This window comes from Betta splendens, chromosome 1 (assembly GCF_900634795.4).
Source record: "Betta splendens chromosome 1, fBetSpl5.4, whole genome shotgun sequence".
Lineage (NCBI taxonomy): Eukaryota > Metazoa > Chordata > Actinopteri > Anabantiformes > Osphronemidae > Betta > Betta splendens.
The window spans coordinates 11,887,901-11,910,668 of NC_040881.3; the positions used below are offsets into that span (position 1 = coordinate 11,887,901).

General features: G+C 45.6%; 1 protein-coding gene across 4 annotated transcripts in view; it reads left to right on the plus strand.

Annotated features, from left to right (window-relative positions):
- prkcaa (protein kinase C, alpha, a) overlaps nucleotides 1-22,128 on the plus strand; it is a 69,861-nt gene extending 47,733 nt beyond the window's left edge. The window contains exons 6-19 of one of the 4 annotated variants that reach the window (XM_055507539.1): nucleotides 648-804; nucleotides 900-1,034; nucleotides 1,125-1,218; nucleotides 2,817-2,843; nucleotides 3,771-3,800; nucleotides 5,373-5,516; nucleotides 5,603-5,776; nucleotides 7,026-7,117; nucleotides 7,212-7,274; nucleotides 7,380-7,518; nucleotides 12,606-12,686; nucleotides 13,656-13,763; nucleotides 14,384-14,524; nucleotides 18,538-22,128. In XM_055507539.1, coding sequence (XP_055363514.1) covers nucleotides 648-804; nucleotides 900-1,034; nucleotides 1,125-1,218; nucleotides 2,817-2,843; nucleotides 3,771-3,800; nucleotides 5,373-5,516; nucleotides 5,603-5,776; nucleotides 7,026-7,117; nucleotides 7,212-7,274; nucleotides 7,380-7,518; nucleotides 12,606-12,686; nucleotides 13,656-13,763; nucleotides 14,384-14,524; nucleotides 18,538-18,702 — 1,550 coding nt within the window. In that variant the 3' untranslated portion in view covers nucleotides 18,703-22,128. The remainder of the gene's footprint in view (nucleotides 1-647; nucleotides 805-899; nucleotides 1,035-1,124; nucleotides 1,219-2,816; nucleotides 2,844-3,770; nucleotides 3,801-5,372; nucleotides 5,517-5,602; nucleotides 5,777-7,025; nucleotides 7,118-7,211; nucleotides 7,275-7,379; nucleotides 7,519-12,605; nucleotides 12,687-13,655; nucleotides 13,764-14,383; nucleotides 14,525-18,537) is intronic. The other 3 variants (XM_029135925.3, XM_055507540.1, XM_029136765.3) reach the window with 3 other exon arrangements.
- Nucleotides 22,129-22,768: the final 640 nt, after the last annotated feature.

Sequence of the window (22,768 nt, forward strand, 5' to 3'; positions counted from 1 at the left end):
AATTTTTTGGCCAATGATGTAGCCTTCATTTTTCAAGTGTAAATAAAATAATTAATTAATTTTCCCACAATGATGCCTTTTGTACATTCGTCTTATTATCTTATATGCTGGTTGAATAAAAGCAACTTTAAATCAGAATTTGCCAGGGGTGTGAATAACTCTTGGCTCGACTGTAAGCGCTGCTGTGTGTGTGTGTTTTTGTGCGCAGCTCAGGGCTGGAGTTGCTCCAGTGCTCAGCGCTAGTGTCCCTGGTGTGCCTTTGTTTATTGAACGGCTAAATACAGGAGGACAGGAAGAAAGCATTTGCCCACTTAAGCCTGACGCAGTCGGCACATTTGAATTACTGTTCGCCCGACGCTTCCTGCATTTACTCCCTGCGTGGCTCAGAGCTGCTGTTTGATCTGCTGCACCTGTAGATCATTCGCTTGCTGGAGCTTGAAGCTAACACTTCCTGGACACACATTTCTCTTCCTAAAGATCCTGTAATAAACCTAAATGCTGAAACAAGTAAAATGCAATTAATCTACCAGTTGTCTGTACTTTTACCTGCTGCAGTTTTTGATGCTTGAACAAATACGACCGGATACTCCAACCATGCTATAAATACTATAAACACATTTCAACATCTTGTTGATTCTTGTTGTCAGTGGGCGAGGGCAGAAACCTGATTCCCATGGACCCAAATGGACTCTCCGATCCATACGTCAAGCTCAAGCTTATACCAGACCCCAAAAACGAGACCAAGCAGAAGACCAAAACCATCCGCTCCAACCTCAACCCCAAATGGAACGAGACCTTCAATTTGTGAGCGAATCAGCTGTTCTCTCGAACGTTTTAAAAGCTGTGGTTCCAATGCCAGCTGTAATTGACCCGTATGTGTGTGTGTGTCTGTTCGGCAGCAAGCTGAGGCCTACAGATAAGGACCGCAGGCTGTCGGTGGAGGTGTGGGACTGGGACCGGACCACCAGGAACGACTTCATGGGAGCCCTGTCTTTCGGCGTGTCCGAGCTCATGAAGTCTCCGGTCTGCGGCTGGTAACAATGACTTGCTTTTCATTGCATCCTTTGCGTCTTACGTTTTGCAGTTTGTAACCTGTACTCGCGTCTCCTCTCTCCTGACTCCAGGTACAAGTTGCTGTGCCAGGAGGAGGGCGAGTACTACAACGTTCCCATCTCAGAGGAGGACGACGGCAACGAGGAGCTGAGGCAGAAGTTTGAGGTGAGCACCACCACTGTCTCCTGTCTGTCGGTCTCAGTTCACTGGTGCAGTGTGGCACAAGGATGATCTTGGATCTTAGATTCCATTTAGTGATGAATAGAAAAGTAGCCTAAAATCCAAACGTTCACCTCCTGAACGCGTATTCTTTGAGTGAGGGCGGGTCAGTGATGAGATGCAACGGCGTGCTCTTTGCCTCCATCCAGTTTGCTGCGTCAGCGTTTCCATGCGCAGTGGAGCAGCTCTCTCTCTCTGGTTCCTCTGATTGTCTGTCAGAACGTTCGGCCTCTCAGTGGGAGCCCAAGCCTCTGGTGGAGGCTTCCTTTCCCTGACATTTCTGCCACGCTTGCTGGAAACCGGTACATAGAATGAGAAAGTCCAGAGATGCAAGATGGCACAAAAAAGTTAATAACTAAAGGGTTTGATTTGCAAAATCAAAACATGTTTTAATAATAATAATATGTTTGCAGATGTTAAACGATTAATTCTTTTTTGCTCTAAATAAATGGAAGAAGGTTCATATGAATGAGCTCAACACCTGTTGATCTGATGAGCATGAAGCGTTTTAAAACAATGCTACTGCACAGAAAAGTCTAATTATCAGGGATCCCTGACCGTGGATGAAACATCTTATTTGTGGTGACACATGAAAACATATTATAATTGTAAGTAATGTATAATAAGAGAAAAGTTTTAAGTCATTGTTAATGTATGTTAAATTAATTATTTTAATAAAATGTTAAATTGTTTGATTATTTTTGTGTTTTTATCTTTGTATGTTATAACTCATATTTTAGATGTTTTTATATTTACCTTATATTATGTTTAATTTGTAGTTTTATGCTTCCTTTTATTATTGAATAAAACTAACAGGCTTTAAAAATAATTAGGTTGACTGGGGAGTGTGAAGGGTGAGTGATGATGGACTAGTGACCTGTCCAGAGGGAACCCACCTCCCACCTGATGCACGCTGAGATCTGATCCAAAGCGAACATGTGGATTAAATGAAATAAAATGCTAATAAATCAGGTGAATGGATTAAATATATTTCTCATCCACAACTATAAGTGCATTCAAGATAGGTTGTGTTCACTTGGTTTGATTAGACGCATTAAAGGTGCTATGCAGAAATCACTGGGTGGTGAAAGGTTGTGAATGGGACTGAAACCTCACACTAAATAATAGAATGTGAAGTATTTTGGTGTTTGGCTGTTTTTTTTTTCTAGGATGACACTTGTTTTAGGAGATATAATAATATTATGCACATCTTTTATTAGGATAAGGATGTCATGTATTATGATTCACAAAGTATTCTGTTTTCTAAGGTATTTCTTAAGGTCTCCAGTTGTCACAACGTGTCATCCCCTTGACTTTACTGTATCCTAGTTGGGCTTGTTAAGGCCTGGAAACCTCTCTCTCCTCGTTCCTGGTCATAAATCCCTGTGTGGTTCTCTCCCTTTCTTCCCTCAGCTTCCTGCTCCCTCCTGTGTGCTTGGTGAGACTAATACTGTACAAGTGCTTCTTCATCCCGTGTCACGTTGTCACGTTTAATGCAAGCGTTTCTCTCTTCCTTCCTCCACTTCTTGTCCGTGGACTCTCAGGACTGCCAAATTAACTTTAATCTAAAGGTAGCCCTCTCCTCTCCTCCTTCCTCCTCTTCCTCTCCTCATCGATGTGACATGTCCCTTTACTTTTCACTATTCCATCGTGCCTCATCATCCATACTGTACATGTATGTGGTTTCAAACTGCAAGCAGATACGATTTACTAACAATTGTGTGGAACAATGGCGATGTTTCATTGCAGCCCCACAGTAAGGGAGCGTGAACAGTGTGACTGTAGTGATTACAGTGTGTACATCAGGTCTTTTGTCTTCACAGCTTCCTGTTTCTCAGAGCTTGTCAGAGGATTGTTAGTAAATCTCGAAGCTGTTCTGCTCACAGTTCGTACATGTGACGCTGCATGTGTGTCTGTGTTTTGTACTTGGTGTCCGTCTTGTCCGTGGTTTGTTGTTTCCCATCGTACAACCTGCCTAATCTGTCATCTTGTACTTGTACTTTGTTAGAACTAGACTAAACCTAAAGTGAAACAAAACCAAGTCTGTCCACTAGATGTCAGCATCGACTTACAGCACATGTGTAAATGTTTGTCTAGTTCTAGTTGTGTGTGTGTGTGTGTGTGTGTGTAAGGTAACTTCTTGTCACCCTCAAATTGTCACCTTGCTTTTTTCACACCACCTTCTCATACATATGATTCTCAAAATAGTTTTTCTGCCGCATGTCTTCATCTTCCTGGTGATAGTGTTGTTGTTGTACTCTGCGGCTCATTTTACTTTACAATAAGTGAAACACGAGACAACGCAGCCCTTTTATTTACCTACTGCATCTACAGTAAATATATGCACTTGCTGTAATGGCAGCAAGGCTGGATTTGGAGTTGCACTCACTCCTGTTGCTTCTCAAATATTCACCGAAGCTCGGCTGCGGTCGCGCACACCGTACGTGAGCGCACAGAGCGGGCCGAGGCGCTTGGCTCACATCTCCTTGTGGTTTCAGGACCATGCAGTTGTGGACGACTCTGATAAGGTGCGTCTCAGAGGAGGACAGTAAGGCTGCTGCTGCTGCTTGCTCGGCCGGGCCGGGCCGGGCTCCTGTCGCTGGCTGAAGCTTACAGGTGTGCTGTGGGCCCGTGTGTCGTTCTCTGCTTGGCCTCTCCCTTCAGCCAGTTCATGCAGAGGCTGTTCGTCAAACTAAAGCTTGTCTGAGTGAACACAAGGGGCGTTTTGACCAACTCTCCTGCTTTTGGTGCATTGCGTGATGTGGTCGGCGCATATTGCAATGAGCTGAGCACTCGTGGCTTCGCCGCTTCTCCAGGGAGGTACGTTTCCTTACTCGGTCTGAGCAGCGGACCTGCCGTGCAGCACGTGGGGCGCACGCTGTTTATGGGATGCCGGGGTGAGGCATGAGTTTGAGTCTGCGGCAGTTGTTTTGTGCAGAGTGACAGAAGCTGAATTGGTTTGAGGCCTGTGTGGTACAGTAGCTCACTGGTCTTGAAGCATCATGACCTGCTGGGACACTGAGCATGACTTTAGCATGAAGGAAGTGCATAATTTAAAATGAAACATGGAGCTTTTCGTTACTTGTGGTCATGAAGAGTCCAGACGTTCCCCTGCACTACGCATGCATGCACCTGCTAAAGCCACTGGGTGGCGCCCTGTCCTCTGTACTAACAGCTGTACAAGCCTCAGGTAATTACCATCCAACCAAGTGTTATTAAGAGTTTTTCTTTATAGAAAACATACCATATTGTGTCCGACTATGTAAATAGTCCAACATTTAAATTATGCACTTCTTTATTATCCAGGTACATCATCATCAGTGTCGTAAATGATTTGTCTTAACACACTGACATACATGTATCTATATTTACTGGTATAATTCATCATATACAAGTTTCTGATAGAATTAAGATGTTGGTAATAAACCAATAAACAGTTCATTTAATGTCAGTGTCATGCAGCACATCAATTTGACTCAGAGGCATAAATAGGGTTTTGGTGCTTCTCCTCGTAGTAGTAGTAGTTGAAAATCCCTTTGTCTTTGGCTTTAGCTATTCCTGAATGATGTGTGCCTCTAAATAAAATCAGTGCCACCTCTTGTTTGACATGGTTCAGTGGACTTTTTTAACCTGTGTCTCTGTATGAATCGATTTTCAGCTCCATAGTCGCACTAAAGTCTCATCTCATCCCATTTAAATTCTGCTTATCGATCAGTTTACTGACTGTGACTGTGAGTGAGAAAATGCGCTGTGTGTGTGTGTGTGTGTGTGTGTGTGTGTGTGTGTGTGTGTGTGAGCATGGGCGATAAATGTGTCATAAAGTGGCTGCAGTGGTAAAATATTAAAAATGAGGTACTTGTATGTGCTGGTTTGGTGAGTGCCCCTGTGTCACTTCCATGTAGACAGAGTTCCTGCTCCATTTCGACCACTTGTACCACATTTTAAAACTCTTGCTACAGAGTGTTGTTTTTTAAAGACATTTGGCCTTTTAGACACTGAATCGTGCCTGAGCTACACAGTGCAGCTTTACGTTGCGTGTCCTTCGGTGCGTTCAGACATGTGTCTCTTACACACCTTCATCTTCTGTGCTCTGAGTGCAGAAAGCCAAGCTCGGCCCCGGGAAGAAGGTGATCGACGAGACGGACGACGCCGGCTCCAACCAGCTGCCGTCCAACAACCTGGACCGAGTCAAGCTCAGCGACTTCGCCTTCCTGGCGGTGCTGGGGAAAGGCAGCTTTGGGAAGGTGAGCTGCAGGAGCGGCTTGTGTCGCCGGTGTCACGGAGAGCGGGTCGGTCACAATATGTGCTCCCTGTTTGTGTCTCTCTAAAGGTCATGCTGGCAGAAATGAAGTCAACCGAAGAGCTGTATGCAATAAAGATCCTGAAGAAGGACGTGGTGATCCAGGACGATGACGTGGAATGTACCATGGTGGAGAAGCGGGTCCTGGTCCTGCAGGACAAGCCGCCCTTCCTCACACAGCTGCACTCGTGCTTCCAGACTGTGGTAGGTCGAAAGGCTGCAGGGCGCGAACAGGACAGGTCACTGCAGGTCAGGTCGAATTAAATATGAAGAGGGCTTTTAGCTAAACAGCTTAGTCATGAAATGCTGTGGAGGATGCGTCCGAAACAAAAGCAAAGAAAGAAACAGACCTTGATTATGAGGCTGAGGTTCCAGTGCATGTTTGTGTTGACCTTGAACACAAAACCAGAACACACAACTCAACACCGCTGACGTGTACAGGAGCAGCAGGCACGAAACACGTGCACTGATTTGCATGAACTCATTTTCTCAGTCTCTCCTCCTGCATGGCAAGAAAACCCATTTGTATTTGTTCCTACCAGTATTTCTTACTTTATCTTTATATTATTATTATTATTAGACATTTTTATATACTGTACGTGAATGAAAGTGACTGTCAGCAGTTGCATCCTACAGAGCAGATGAAAGAGGACGTGACACAGCATTGCTCATAGCATAGCACACACACACACGCACACACACACACACACACACACACACACACACACACACACACACACACACACACACACACACACACACACACACACACACACCCTTCTCCTTTAGATGCAACATCAGGCCACTGCAACCTGGAGGACGGAGGATGTACGCTATGGTGGAGGAATCCTCTGTGTTACTGCTTTGTTTCATCTTGTACTTTAGAAGATATTCAGATAAAGTATCCAAGCTCATCGTACATCCGTTTTCTGGTTTTTGCTCATCGATATCTAGAAAGCAGCATGCGTGAACACCAGTGAAGTTAAGTTCAGGGAAGTTGTGTCCACTTTGCCCAGCGGACTGTCATGTAGCTGGGAGTAAACAGAGTCCAGAGCTTTGTGGTGGCTGGTGACATTCTGTGAGTCAGAGGAGACCTGTTGCTGTGTGGAACGCTTTTTGTTCTGCTAGAAAGTGACTGTCCATCACAGCTGAGAACAGGGTCAGGCCAAACATGTCACGGGCTGTGAGGGACCAGCGCTGCTGGAGCAGCCAAATGTTTCCTGGCAGATGTCTGCGCTGGGTGTTTTCATTTCCAGTGAAGTGCTTTGTTGTGGTCTTTGTAGGTCACCTTGTCATGGTAAGTGTAACGCGGATCATAGGATGACTCAGGCCGCAACATGGCGCTGTGTCTTCCAGGTTGCGGCTTCGTCACTGAAGAAAAATGGAGAAACTTCGCAGCTTATCTGAAATATTGCCTGTGTTGAACTCAACCTTTTTTTCTGTGACGCCACAGGATCGTCTCTACTTCGTCATGGAGTATGTGAATGGTGGAGACCTCATGTACCATATCCAACAAGTGGGCAAATTCAAGGAACCTCAGGCTGTGTAAGACATTCAAAAAGCATCTGAGCTGAGCCTCACTGGAACTGTTCTATGCTGGATGATGGACTTACGAGCATTTGCCTGCGTTGTGTTTTAGGTTTTACGCGGCAGAGATTGCTGTGGGCCTCATCTTCCTGCACAGTAAAGGAATCATCTACAGGTGAGTGCGACCCAGTTGTGTTGTTCACCAGCTGTGAAAGCCAAGCGAAAGCAACTCTGAGAGGGAAGTGCGCGTCACACTGTGCGCCTGCGTGTCCTTCCTCAGAGATCTGAAGTTGGACAATGTGATGCTTGACTCTGAGGGACACATTAAGATTGCTGACTTTGGGATGTGTAAAGAGCAAATGGTGGAGGGAGTGAGCACGCGCACCTTCTGCGGGACTCCAGACTACATCGCCCCGGAGGTAAGTGGAGCTCTGCTGAGCGGAGGTGTGTGTGTGTGTGTGTGTGTGTGTGTGTGTGTGTGTGTTAACGCGCATGTTGGCGTGCGTGTATGTTATGATGCATGAGGTCATCTCTGTCACCGTCTCGTCTGAGCCTGTGTCACCCTTGTGGTTTCAGATTAAGGTCACTGCCTCGGGGTAGACACACACACACACACACACACACACACACACACACACACACACACACACACACACACACACACACACACACACACACACAGAGGCGCGGTAACACTCCCTCATGACGTAAGCTTCCCACTCAAAGACACCCAGTGTGTCTAGTGGCTACACGCCCACGCTGGGGACTGGGTATATCCCAGTGGGTTTTCTCCTCAGCTACTTGTTTAACAGTGACGTCATTTAGGATAAGTCACTCTACTGAACACTCTTAGCAGCATCTGTTCAATATTAAATTCCTTGAATGTTGAAAATAAATAAACGCATTATTCTGAAAAATATATATATATCTATATAAATACAGATATACAGTATAAATATACATACGGTTCTAAATATGTTACTGGCATAAAAAAAGAGGCTCAAACATCTCACCAAACAAGCATTTTTTGACAGAATCACAGTCATTTTGACAGAGAGGATTTATTATTTTTGACACCTTAATAATTACCTTACTAGATTATAGGTGCTTCATACAGTATTATTGGTGGCAAGCTCTGGATGACGTCATCTCAACAGGTTCGTTCTGTGGGGTTGAACGTGAGCGATACATTGCACAGCAGACAACACATACCGTATTGTGTGTTTGCATGTGTGCGAGCTGCTGCAGTGAGGTCCGTGTTGAGCTTCACTCACACCTGCCTCCACTCCGTCGGTGAGGGAGCAGCAGCCTGGTCCCCTGCCGGGCTGCAGCGGCGCCGCACACAGTGTTTCCCCGTGTTTACTCTGACCTATATAGCCAGTCGCTCAGCCAGCGCCCTCGCGCTAATGTAAAGTCACACCTCAGTGGGTTGGACACAGGCAGGAAGAGAGCGAGAGGGAACCATGAGGAGCGGGAGACAGAGCAGCCATGACGCCCTGTCAGGTGTCAGCTGTGAGAGAGCAGCAGGCGCTGATGAGAGTAACCGGGCCCTGATGGAAAGGCAGCAAAGCGACAGAGAGCTCCCTCATCATTCCTGTGTGCAGCCTTTGAGGATATTGAGCTGTCTGACGTGGACCATTTCCCTCCACGCCCTAGTTGGCCCCCAGCTCAGTGTGGCATTAAGGGGCTTGTGGCTCCTCTTTGGGCTGAAGCAGGAGGCACATGCACTGTAACGTGCTACAATACATACAGAAGATGTGTCTGTTACTTTGACAGGCAGTTTAAAACCACCATGTCTGCTCACAAGAAGCTAACATCTGGATTTTTGTACAATATTTTGGAGTAACAGTTGTTTGGTTCTTCTCTTTCTTTCTTTCTCCTTCTCTAATAGGTGCGCTTGCTTTCATTAGGGGAAATTATTTATTTAAAGCGAGACGTAACGTCCACATGTTCTAGCTAATTGAACAGACATAATTGTGGGTCTCCGTGCAGCGTATCTATGCACAGGTCAGCGATGCAGCGCGGCCTCCGCCGTTGAATAATGACTGTTCCACATTTCTCAGAAATGTTCTCAGGACCGCAAATAATAACACTGAGTCATCGCGGACTCGTCATCGCGGACTCGTCGTCTTGTCTCGCGCTTTTTGCAGCGGCGGCTCCATTTTCGGCCCCCACAACAATTACCCTGCACTCAGTGGTGTTTTTAGATGAGGACTATTAGGGGTCTTACAGACTCGCTGCAGCTGCTGATGTGAAAGTGAGCGAGAGGCGAGAGAACGCAGGTGAGGGAGGGGTGAGGATGTGAGGAGGGGGGAGGAGGCGGCGGGGAGCACGAGGCTGTCAAGCTTTGACGGCTTTCATTAGAAGAGTCTGCTCTTTTAGAAACATTAGGTTAAATTAACAATGTTCTGTTCTGTCTCCATTTCTCATTTCTATAATCTTCTTCTAATTAGTCTAATTAATTTATGTTAATTTATGTGTCCCTGATACATTATACAGTATATTACATACAGCAACAAGCTGTAGTTGTGATGTGAATAAACACCTTGAGTCATTTGTTTTATTTATTTGGCCTCTATAGATGCTGCTTATTATGGACCTGTTGCTTACTCTGCCTTTGCTTTGTTGTGTTCAGAGCTGTGCAGATGAATCTGTGTGTAGTCTCAGTAAAGATCTCAGCATGAGCGGGACATGAATTCACAGGCAGCACACAAAGGACAGATTTAAAGCCAAATGAATGTCCTTTCGGTGCTTTAGTGTCTCATCTAAGGCAGACAGTGGAAACGTCCAGCGTCAGTGACCTGAGTCTGAGTCTGACTATAGTTTGGCATTGGCTTATTCCATGCTGTGAATCAGCATGAAGAGCAGAACAACTAATTCAAGTGAAGGAAAAGTAATTTAGAGGCATGTTATTGACTTCTCACCTCAGCTTTAATATTCTCCTTTTGAGAAATGCTTCATGTCTAATGAGTCTTGGTTACCTCTACACTCCTATTAAACTATGTTAACTAGAATCATTAATCTGTCTGGGGTCACAAGGCCTCATTCGCCTCAATGCTTTGAGTCGATGCTTCTAAATGCTGGCGCGCCCCTTTAATTGGTCTCATGTTCTTAACTACATGGAAAAGGTGCAGTGAGGCAGGATGCGTGTGAACCCCAAGGCTGCTTATTAAAATCACCAGCGTATGAAACCGACTGCGGCAGCATGCTGCAAAATACACAGTGACCTAATGCACAACCTGTTTGTTCCACAACAACAACAACAACAACAACAACAACAACAACAACAACAACAACAACAACAACAACAACAACAACAACAACAACAACAACAACAACAAAAACCCATAGCTACCTGTGTTCCTTTATTGTACATTTCTACATAGGTTGGTGTGTGTGTGTGTGTGTGTGTGTGTGTGTGTGTGTGTGTGTGTGTGTGTGTGTGTGTGTGTGTGTGTGTGTGTGCGTGTGTGTGTGTGTGTGTGTGTGTGTTTTAGGAGAGGAGCCTTGAATAGCTAGCAGTCTGATCCAGAACTGTCATGTAGCATTATCCCTAATGGGAGAGAGATGTCTGCAGCGCTGCAGTGCTCATGCCTGCACACACACACACACACACACACACACACAAACACACACATGCATATGCAGAGAGCCACAAGGTGCATAAACAGGCACGCAGAAGATTTAATGTAAGAATATCAAAGGGATTAGACTTATATACATATAAGCTGTAGGTGGCCATTAGCAAAGTGAATCTCTTGTTCTACTTTTTCTTCTTCTTCTTCTTCTTCTTCTTCTTCTTCTTCTTCTTCTTCTTCTTCTTCTTCTTCTTCTTCTTCTTCTTCTTCTTCTTCTTCTCAGTAATACGACACAGCTCCACTGGCCACAGGCTTTCATACAATAGAGTAAAAGATAAAAGAGGACGAGGGCAGGGAATTTCAGGCACAGGTCACGCTTGTCTATTTCCATCACTGACAACGTGGCAAAAGGAAAGAGCACTTCACGTATTTATCAGCCGTCGCCGAAGTAGCGGAACCGGCATCATCTGGTGAAAAGTAGAAAGCATAAGACGTAGACGGTTCAGAGTATGAAGGTCGCTTTGCCTGAAACTGTAAGTGGCCTTGGCGTAAACAAGCAAAGGACGGCAAGTCACACATTCACACACACAGTAGAGCTGCTGCGTATACTGTACGTTTTAAGAATAGCATATTGTTTCCAAAGTTATTAAGGGAATTTCAATAATTCTGTGCTGAAGTAGAATCTTGGACACAGTGTGATTGGCTTCATCTTCGCTGATGTATACTGTATGTGTAGCATTCAAAATGTACTGTGGCATGAATAATTCGAAGGAGGCAGTCTTACTGCTCAGAGCCCAATGTAACAGCACAGACCAAATAAAAATCCTTCTAGCTTCAGTACGAGCTGCTGATGCACCGGCTCCTCAGCTCTGTCGGCCTGATGTTCCGCGCTGAGTAGAAAGTGCTGTTCTAGTTCAATTCTAATTAAGCTCAAAAAAAATTAGACAAGCTGCGGTGAGAGGAAAACTACTTTAATGTTCATTAATAATTGACTTGTTTGTTGTGTTGCATTTGTGATGTGCCTCCGTGAGCTCCCCGCTCTGCTCGGTGACAACGAGAAGATACAGTACGTTTAGAACATGGAAGCACAAACTAGCGAAGGAACACTTTTGCATAGTAGGACCTCAACAAACGCCTGGTTATATGCTCTTTTCTCACCTCTTCCCTGTCTGTGCCTGCAGTAAAAGTGTTATCACAGATACTGTAGGCAGGACCATATTGTGAGCACCGCTATCAGCTTGTCCTAGACCACAGTCGTTACTATATACGTACAGTGAAAGCGGGAATCGAATGCGTGCATTTGGGAGACAATCATCCAGACGTTACAGCCGCCGTGGCTTTTGCTTCTCCTTAACTTTGTGGAAATGGTGAAAAAGCTCCAAGGTGTTGGTGTTTTGTAAAATGATAGATGGTGACTTGTGTTTGTGTTTCGCTATCTGCTTCCTACCCACACACCAAATACTCGCGCCGCGCCAGGAATCCTCAGCCTCCCAGCTCCTCCGCTCGCTCGGTCGCGGCGAATCTGCTGCTGCAGGTGGTTCAAGGTACAGGAAACGGTTCAGGGGGCGCTCGGCTTTTGCGCCGTCGCCGCCGCAGATGTTTTCTTCGCTTTATAGGTCGCCGTTGTCTGAGGCGACTCTCTTTAGCGGAGCAAAGGAGCTGTCGCTGTCTGTTTACTGCAGTAAACGGGATTTTCAAGGCTGCTGTCAAACCTGAACCGCGTGTGTTTATTAGCATTAGACAGAGTCTGCGCCCTTAAAAAGGAAATCTGAAAAGCTGTTACAATATGTGCTATTCATGCTAAAGAAATGACTCAAACTGCGTTGTGGGTGGAAAAGAGTTCTTGGCAAAAGCTTCCAGATGTTGTGTGAGGAAGTGTTACACGCCGTGGCGTTGAGTGAACTGGTTTCTCCTTTCTCCCCCTGCAGATCATTGCGTATCAGCCATACGGACGCTCTGTGGACTGGTGGGCATACGGAGTGCTGCTCTACGAAATGCTGGCAGGACAGGTGACTGACACACACGCACACACACACACACACACACACGCACACACGCATGCACACACACACACGCATGCACACACACACACACACACACACACACACACACACACACACACACACACACACACACACACACACACACAGTCCCGGGTACGAGGCCGCATCCACATTGCTTCATGTGAACTGCTGCTGAGGACGCATCCTGTGGAGGAGGACTGAGCTTCAGCAGCTCTAACCACTTGCCCAAATCCTTGTATGTTCCCTAAGTGCTTTAATCGCAGTGTTCCTTCCACTCTTCTGCACGGAGCCTCTGCCTCCATTCTCTTTATGTATTATGCATGTACATATATTCTGTGTACAGCTGTATATTACCTTTTCATGAGCCAAGTGCAGCATATAGAAGCATCAGTCTGGTTGCTGAACTAAAATAGATCATTCATTTGCCAAGTGGTTCAAAACTCAGTGTTTTGTTCCACAGGTTTTGACCGAAGACACATTTTCGAAAACTGACATTAATGTCAGGAGGATATTTTTGAGGCGCCAAAAGCTGAATGCACCCAGTACCAACACCCCAAACCCCCCCCCCCCCCCGGCTACCCTGCCTCGTGTAAAATCAGGTAAAGGGGCTTGATGCAGACAGGTTATCTGTACTGAAGGGGCCGCTGGAGTGGAAATGACAAATAATTCATTTTATGGACTGTCAAAACACCCACATTATGGTAACTGATGATGAGCAGCCAGAGAGCGGGGAGGGAAGCTGGGTCATCCACTCCATTTGCCCTGCCACGGCCTCCTGAAACCCCTTCCTCTCTCGCTGGTTGTTGTTTTTCCACATCTCCGCATTTTTGTGTGTCCTGTCTGCTGAAAGTGAACAGAGTTGGTTATGAAAGTGGTTTCAGAACAGCAGCCTCTCGTCCGTCCTCAAAATGAAGCACCGTCAGCGCTCTCAGTATCGTGTCCTTCCGCCCTCAGCCTCCTTTTGATGGAGAGGATGAAGATGAGTTGTTTCAGTCCATTATGGAGCACAACGTGTCCTACCCCAAGTCCCTGTCCAAAGAAGCTGTCTCCATCTGCAAAGGGGTGAGTGGGCGTCTTTAGTCATCAACTAAACTTCCCACACACACAATACTGTGTAAAAACAGGTACATTTACTTGCTCATTAAGTAACATTCACACAGATTCTTTCACTTCTTTAGCTGCCTGACATAAAATCTCCCTTTTGTCCCATTTTAGTGGGACATTTCTTTCCACAGAAGCTCATTGAAATTCCCGTAAATCCGCTTTTTAAGAACTGTGTCTTTTAAGCTCCTTGCCGAAGCCAAAATAATTCTGCTCGCCGAAAGACGGCTCCGAGCTCTTCCTGCAACGCCTGACAGGCTGCGGCACACTGGCTGCTCTGGGGCTGTTCTCCGCTTTCTACAGTCACATGTCGCATACTGTCTGAGCAGTCGCTGGTAGAATTAAGTCTGAGGATGCAGAGTTCCCTCGTCTCCTCTCACTTTGACATTTGCATTTTTACAGCTAAGCCCTGACGGTAAACCTATTAACTTCATGGAAAACGTTCTATTTAATTAAATGATAGAGATATCTTTTTACAGCATGTTCCTTCAGAAACAAAAAGGGATCATACGTACTTTAACTTCTGATTGTGTGACCTTTTGAAGCTAAAACACATCCTTCCATTTCCTTACAATGAGCAGCTGATGACCAAGCACCCGTCCAAGCGTCTTGGCTGCGGTCCTGAGGGAGAGAGGGACATCAGAGAGCACGCCTTCTTCAGACGCATCGACTGGGACCGCCTCCAGAACCGGGAGATCCAGCCGCCCTTCAAGCCCAAAGTGGTGAGCCATTTACTGTGGTGCTACTTCAGCCAGGGTTAAGGGCATGGGCAGCCCGTCCAACACACAGTCGCTCAGAATCCTCCGCTGTGAGATACCGACCACATGTCGTTTGAGCCTGCAGGTTTCTGGCCCCAGCATAAATGTGTTAAAAATAGGCGACTTGTAGCATCATCTAGGAAGTGCCCCTTGAACACGATGCCTTGATGCACAGAAGCAGCAGCCTTCTCTTTTTACTGTTCTCTCTCAGTGAAAGTGTGTTTTTTTTTTTTTTTGTTTTTCCACTAAAATCATTTTAGAAACTCGCGTCAGCTTCTCGCTCAGCACCTGCTCTTACTGCTTTCAACTAGTGAACACAGTGAACCTGTACCCTGTTGACAACGTAGCGCTGCTGGTTAGAAATGTTGAGGCGTTGTGTGAACACATGCAACAGGAGGAACTGACAAGAAGACACAGACGACCTCCAACCTCCTGCATGTAACTGAGCGAACGGGACCGTGTGTGTTCACCTTCAGCTCCGTCCTCGGCTCCATCGGCAGCTGCTTGACAGAAAGTAACAGAAAGTTACCAGTAAACTGCTGTAAAAGGACGGATTTGACACACTACATAATGGAGCATTTTAAGTGATATGCAGCTATATTGGCTGTGCATACTGTACACATGTATTACTTACATATTTATTGGTGTGTGCGTGTGTGTGAGAGATAGGAAGAGAGAGAAAGAGACAGAGAGACTGCTGTAAGTGTGTGTGTGTGTGTGTGTGTGTGTGTGTGTGTGTGTGTGTGTGTGTGTGTGTGTGTGTGTGTGTGTGTGTGTGTGTGTGTGTGTGTGTGTGTGTGTGGGAAGGATTGCGAGGGAGGAAGATGTCTCCTCATGCACTCTTCGTCTTCAGTGTGAGTTTCTTCGTGTGTAGGGGGTTAAAATCAATATTAGCTGAAGAAACGAGTCATTCTGCGCTTGTTGTCTGTTTTTGGTGCACTGTGAAAGTTGTGCACGTGTTTCATAAGGAATGCTCGTTCACATGCTGTTTACACTGTAAGGGTGAATGATGGAGCGAGCCCTCCACCCGCCATGACCTACATGTACACGTACATGCCCTATCCCCAACCTCAATAATGACTCATTTACTGTAGTTCTTATTGGAACACAGTTCTCCTGAACCTGCCGCACTCTCCTGCAAATGTTCCTACTCAGTCTCTCTTCATCTGCCTGTGACAGCTGTGGAATTGCAATCAATACACCAGCTGCATCCGACTGAGCATTTCTAATGGTTTGTGTCCACTGGACCGGGACAGAGGACACAGTCTGTGTGGCTGAGGAGCCAGTTCATGCACATGCGGCAGTCGAAAAAATGTAGGTCGAATAGGTAGAAACTGCTGATTGATAGTGAATGAAAGGACAGACGTAGAGCAAGAAGAAAGAGTGGGAGGACTTAGTCACTGCGCAGAGTCAAAGGAAGAGATGTGCATGATGAGATGCACGGACACACACCCACAGCAATATGGATGAGTTGTGACTCACTGTAGCTGTAAGAAGACTTGACTGAGCATGTCTGCCTCCCTAGTTTATCTCAGGACTGGAGAAGGAGTGTGTTCACCGTTCACTGTTTGTTATTCATATTCATTTTTATAAAAAATGTAGTTTTAATTCTCAGCAGACACAGATTGGATGTTGAAGCGCTGATGGCCGCCCAAGACTCACCAGTAACCGGTGGGGTCGGAGCCTCAGACTGAATGCATGAAAGTTGTCCTGCTGCAATCTGTTCGCTGCAAGTGACGAGCTAACAGATCAGCAAAACGGAGCGCCGCGTCGGGAGACGATGAGCAGAACGGAGGGCTTCCTCCGCGCCGGTGGCTTCGGGGAGCGAGCGGGAGAGTCTTGGCACAACTCTTAATGGAGGCTGGCGCTCATTTATCATCCTAAGTAGCTGAGTGTTCTTTTAATATGCTTGAGTGCAGAGACGCGCGCGTCTGTGTGTGTGCGCGCGAAGGGAGATTAAAGATGAGAGAAAGTAGGTCAAAATTCCATGTAGGACACTCTGTCACCATGTACGGGAGGATGCATCAACAGCATCACAGATCTGGTCAGTCCATAAGGGTCGGGCTGAATCACACCCTGAGAAACGGAGGATGTACGACCAGAGCTGTGTTTTGCCAAAAGGCCACATTTATGTCCCAAATATGCCACAAACGAGCTGAAGCCCATTCTCATAAGACCATCGTTCAGAGCCTTGTTGAGCTTGTTGAGCTAATCGGACCTTCATTTTTTTATTAAACATTTTCTGTCATATTGAAGATTTTTTTTAATTGTATAGTGAAACAATGTTAACCTTTAACTTACAGCTCAGTCGTAACAACGCGATTAATCCTTATGACATTTTGGTTCATTCCTGCTTGAGAAATGAGAGCCGTTGTCTCGTGGAGCGAGTGTTGTGCGATTTAGAAGGAGTCATCTCAGTGCTGGGGACTTTCTGGGGAGGTCAGAGCCAAACATGTCTTGCTTCACTTGACAGATGGTCAGTGATGGATAGAAGGCGACAAGTAGACAAACAGACAGTGCAGAGCGGTTGAAGGCGGCTGCCGATTACCCATCAGGTATCTGCTGTGTGGCAAAGAGAAAAAGGGACACGCACGCACACACACACACGCACGCACACACACACACACACACACACACACACACACACACACACACACACACACTGTCCTCTGTCTGCCCTGTCAGTTTCAACAGTCATGGTGGGACCTGAAAACACACTGGGAACATCTGTCTAACATCACTTCCTGTTAGATCGTCTGACCTGTTCTGCGTGGCCTTGCCAGTATTTTACAAGAAAACTAAATATTCATATCTGTGCCCCTGTTCTTCTAACAGACAGATGTGTGTAACACACACACACACCAAGCTTATGTAGGTCAGCAGTAGATAAGGCCGGTTAATTGAAATGCTTGCTTTAGTTAAAGGGGTCACAGACTCAAGCTGCCGACTCACCAACAGCTAAAATCATCTGAAGGGGCTAAAAACAAAAAAAGGGAAGTTGTGTAATAAACGAGCAGTGATTTCACTTTGGCAAAATCCTGCTCCTCTTGTCTCCCCACGAATTATTGGGTCTGGGTTAGTAGGCGTATGTGAGAAACAGCAGCTTTGATGCAAGATGGAGGTGTCTGTTGTTTTATTGTGGCGGATTAGGGTCAGAAAAAGGACTCACACTGTACTGAATGAAGTAGCGCGTAGACGTCAGGCCCCAACGACTGGAGATGATCACTTTTAAATATCACCTTTGAAGTCGCAGCCTCCCAGAGCTTCTTCCCATGACAAACGTGTTGCTTGCCTCCCTGAGCTCCAGCCTCGTGGCGTTTGGCTCCACAGAGTCAGCTTCGTTGGCAGCCAGCTGCAGAACGCTCCCTCTCTCCCTGGGGAGCACGAATTAGCAGGGACGCTAGCACAGTGTGCGTCGTGTACTAGAGCAGTGTTTGTGAGGTGGAGGTGTGTGGGCGGACTGGCTGATGAGAACGGAACAGGATGGCGGCCGGCGTGCAGACTCTCCCCGTCTCCCCCTTGTGTCGTTCTCTGTCCCCACAAACCAAAGACAAAAGGATAATTGGAAAGTTAACAGCTGTACGTTTGGACGAGGCCGACAACAGATAGTCGGCGTTTGAATCACACGTCCACCACGCGCTCCAATGTTGAAGCAAGCTGTGATGTCACATGTCAAGTTTGCCTTCAAGGGGAATAAAAATAAAAGTGAGATGCACACACACACACACACACACACACACACACACACATGCGACCTTCCTTGAGGAATTCTCTGAAGTGCTAATTCCTCCAACGCGTGACACGATCCGGCACCTTTGGATCCACTTTGATTCTGCCCTCATCACAGAGAAAAGGCAACATCCCCCAGCGGCTCCTGCACCAATTAACCCTTTCCTCACCTCGCTGCACGCTGCTGTTTCTGCAGGCCGTTCGTCCGCTCTTCTCTCTTTAACCTCCTCCACGTCTCCTCCCCACAGTGCGGCAAAGCGGCGGAGAACTTCGACAAGTTCTTCACTCGCACCCAGCCGCAGCTCACCCCGCCGGACGAGCTGGTCATCGCCAACATCGACCAGGCCGAGTTCGCGGGCTTCTCCTTCATCAACCCGCAGTTCGTGCACCCGTCGCTCAGCAGCAGCTTGTGAGCAGGACGAGGAGGCTCAGCGCTCACTGCCACCAACGGAAATCTACCAAAAACTCAACGTCTGACTGCAACTTGATCAAGGCCTACCATTGATGTTTATGTGTTAGTTTGAATTGCAAACAGGAATTTAGGGCATGCATATTCGTTCTGTAAAACACCTTCGCCAGGTTGGCGTGTCATTCACATTGTTTTCCAGCCTCCATGAGAAATGATTTCATTTAGATTAAAGTCAAAGTCCAGGATCCTTTCGCCTGTAATAGATGTTTGAAAGTTTACCATAACTGGATGCGTGATGAAATGACCACAGTGAATGACAGCGTGTCAGTATGAAACACACCAGCTGGTGCAGGTGGAACCAGCACCTTGTTCCCTGTGTGGCGTTTACAGGTCGCACCCCCCTTTGGTTTCATGGTGACGGCGTAACATTGATTGTAGACATTTTTAACTTGCGATGTGTCGATCCAGTAGGTACGTAGTTATATAACATGCAGCCTGTAGAACTGCCAAACGTTGAGACGCACCCAGTGGGTTTGATTCCGGTCACCCTGTTTTACTGCTAGCGATGCCAAGCCCTTTGTTTCTATTCCCACTTTAGGAATCACCGTAGTCGTGCATCTACCCTGAGAAATCGAACCTACAAGTTTACAGTTTGTCATGTTTGAAGACTAGTCAGTGTTAACTTCTCTTCCTGTCCCCTTAGTCTTACAATATGAGATTTCTAAGATTACAACATCAGCTGATGTCATTGTGTATTAAACATGCAAATATCACATCTGTCAAGTTTCTTAGACATTAACCAGATTAGAGAGTCGCCACAATCATTATTAGTTTAACGTTTTCGATCCTTTAAAGGATTTTTTTAAACCAGACTTGCTTCTACTCTTCTTTTGTTTGTGGTTTAATCCGTATTTTTCCATTAGATCAATATTTTCATGCATCTTCTGTCAGCATACGGCTCCTTTGTAAATAATCGTGTTATTATTGTGAAGAAGAGTAGAGCAAGTGACAGTTTTTATACCAACACCTGAATGTGCTTTTATGACATGAATCAGACAAACCAACATTGGTTTGTCTGAATAGAATCAAACTAGGAACATGACCCAGTAGGCAGCCCATCAACTTTTTATCCGCTGGGTGTCTTAAATGCAATCCAGATTTAGCACGTTGTTAGAATTACCTTTTTTGCCTGTGTTGGCAGATTGATCAGGATTTGTGTTCCTGTTTTTGTTTTTGTTTGTTTGACCTAATTTGATGTTCTGCGTTGACTGGATGCACGTCTGGCTGTGTGTGCACGCTGTTGGTATGCGCCTGCCGTGCATGTGATCACGTGAGAAAGCAAGAAGCCTGACGCAGTCAAAGGAAGGCTCCACTCAGTGGCCTGGCTCGTGTTAACTTCAGTTCACCATGTTCAATACAAACTAATTAACTCTCTGCGCAGCAGTAATCAAAGAAAGTCAAGTTATCACAATTTTCTCAGTTCCCACAATTTTCCAGATTCTTCAAATAGGTTTAGACTTTTTGTACATGTGCATCGTGTATTTTCAGTAGGAGAATGTAAATGCTGACATGAATGGATTTGGCTATAAACTTAATGCTGCGTTGTTGTAATTGTTCTTCTTTTTAGTGTTGTTTTTTGGATGTTGTTTGTTGACCCGAGTGGCGTGCGATACGTGGAAACTTTAGATGCGTTCACACTCGCTCACCCAGACTGTACCCCATCGGACGGAACCTTTTGCACGTGCCAAACCTGAGAGCTGCCAGGACCCGACAGCGGTCCCGCGGGCGTCAGGGGCCTGCTCTGCGCCCCCTACAGCTCAGCGTGGGGTTAGCGGCTCCCAGCGTACGAGGACGCTAGAAGCCCCTCGCTCACGGTGGTGGATTTCGAACTCTTGTCTGAGAATTTGACTGAGCGTCTACAGATGTGACAGAAGATATTTTCTGTGCACATCCAGAGCTCACCCCGACAGTCTGGCCCTTGTCTGAGCCTTCGTGCACCTCTGAATGATACTGTGCATCCCTTTAATGGAAGCTGATGACTTCCTTCTTCCTGTTTGTAGAAACCTTGAAATAACGAGTCACAGATAGTGTATGCATGAAACAATACAGTCCCCTGTGTGCCTTTCCCAACCGCAACACATTTATTTAGCATCCTTCTTCTAATGTCTAACTCTCCATAATCCATGTTTCCTCCACATCATTGCTTCACCTAATCTTTTTGTACTACTTCAGTTAGTTTCTACTTTCGATCTGTGTCGGTGTCTCAGAACGTCTCTTGATTCTCAATGAATGTAAAGCTCCTATAAACAACTCTGCACGCGTTAGTCCCACAGCCGGGCCACCAACTACTGTAGTTTGTACTTTAAATCTAACCTGAAAACAACTGGGCTCATGCTCCCGTGTCCGCTTGCCTGACCTTTGCCTCCCTGTGCCTAATATCGACTGAATGCTTTAGTGAGTGATTGCTAACCGTGTCGACAGTCTCAAAGTATAATAATCAGGGAGTGACGGAACAATGAACGTTGGTGGATGTGACTGAGCTGAAAAGAGCAATGATGATGATGATGATGATGATGATGATGATGATGATGATGATGATGATAATGGCTTGTGTGGAGGACGACCCTCGTGCCTCGTCACTTTGAACCATCCAACCCCCCTTTTGTTTTTTTTTACCTCTTCCTCCTTCCTCAGTGCCTGGGCCCCATCTTCATCACAACACTCCTCCTCTCACCCTTTAAAGCCCATCAGGTCAGGAGCGCACTGTTTCCTTCCTACAGATGGCATCAGTTCTTCCTCGCTACACGCTCTCCCTAGTGCATCATGGGAAAAGAGTTAGCCAAACTTATTTGGTGTTTAACTTTGTTTACAATCTATTTGACGTCCTGACATTTGTTATTAGCTTATGATTCATAATTAGGACCTGAAGGGAACTAAACCCTTTTTAGTTTTGACAAAATTCATTTGAAAATAAGGGTTTAAGGGAGAGGTCTATTTAAAACACTCAGTTTATGTAAGTTTAAGTTTTGTTTTAGAGTAATGATTTTTCTTTTTTGTAGGGAGTCATTACAGTATGTTTTGTGTGGTCTCCGCTGTAAAAACAAGAGTTAAAGTGAACTGCAAAGCACAGGATCATTAACATGCAGGAATGCCTTATCGCTTTACCGAGACAGTACCACGGTCTCTACTCTCCTCTCGTTGTTCATTTAGAGTCTAGACACCCTGCTGTTGTACATAAATGACTTACAGTAGACGCCTACATAGATTGTACAAGAAGATATATTGTATTTTGCAAATGGTGTATGTTTCCATTGTCCACCTTAAACCTTTACAGTGAGTCTGAGCTACTTACCTTGTACCTGATTGTCTCATTTGTACCTAATGTATGATAACAAAAATTAATAAAGGAAAAATCTGGTTCATACTCAAATGTGGGTGGTTTATTTGTCATCTGCTCAAAATGCTAGGTTTGGTTTGATTGACATCTCAGTTGTGACTTACAGTGGCTTAAGTTTAATAAGGACACCAGATACTTCTGTTCATGTGTTTACTGATAGTAATGAAGTACAGTGGATGTAATGGTTGGTAACCATCAAATAAACAATTATTGGGTCTTGTCTGAAGGTCTTAAAAAGCCAAGATGCCCAGTTCTCACCACTGACTTCATTATTGTACTAATAAGTTGTACTGAAGTCTTAACTTCTTACAACCTTGACCTCTTTATGGACACAAGCTTAATCATTTGAGTCTCAACACACTTCATAACTGCAGCACCTTCATATATCAGTCGCCTGCTTTCATCCATCTTCATGACGTTACTTTAAATGAGGGCCCATAATTACTAAATTACTGGCAGGCAGCCAGTTTCATTACTAGTGGATCCCAGTGATAATTCTGATATCCTGACTTTGTATTTTCAGGTTTACAGAGTATGTGTGGTGATGTAAAGGTGATGTACTGCAATCTATATTATATCTTTTCTCCCGTTTGTTGTAGCTGTGCTGATAGTAATGTTCACAGTCTGATTCACAATAGCATCTCTGCGACTGCGTCACAGAAGCTGACTAAAT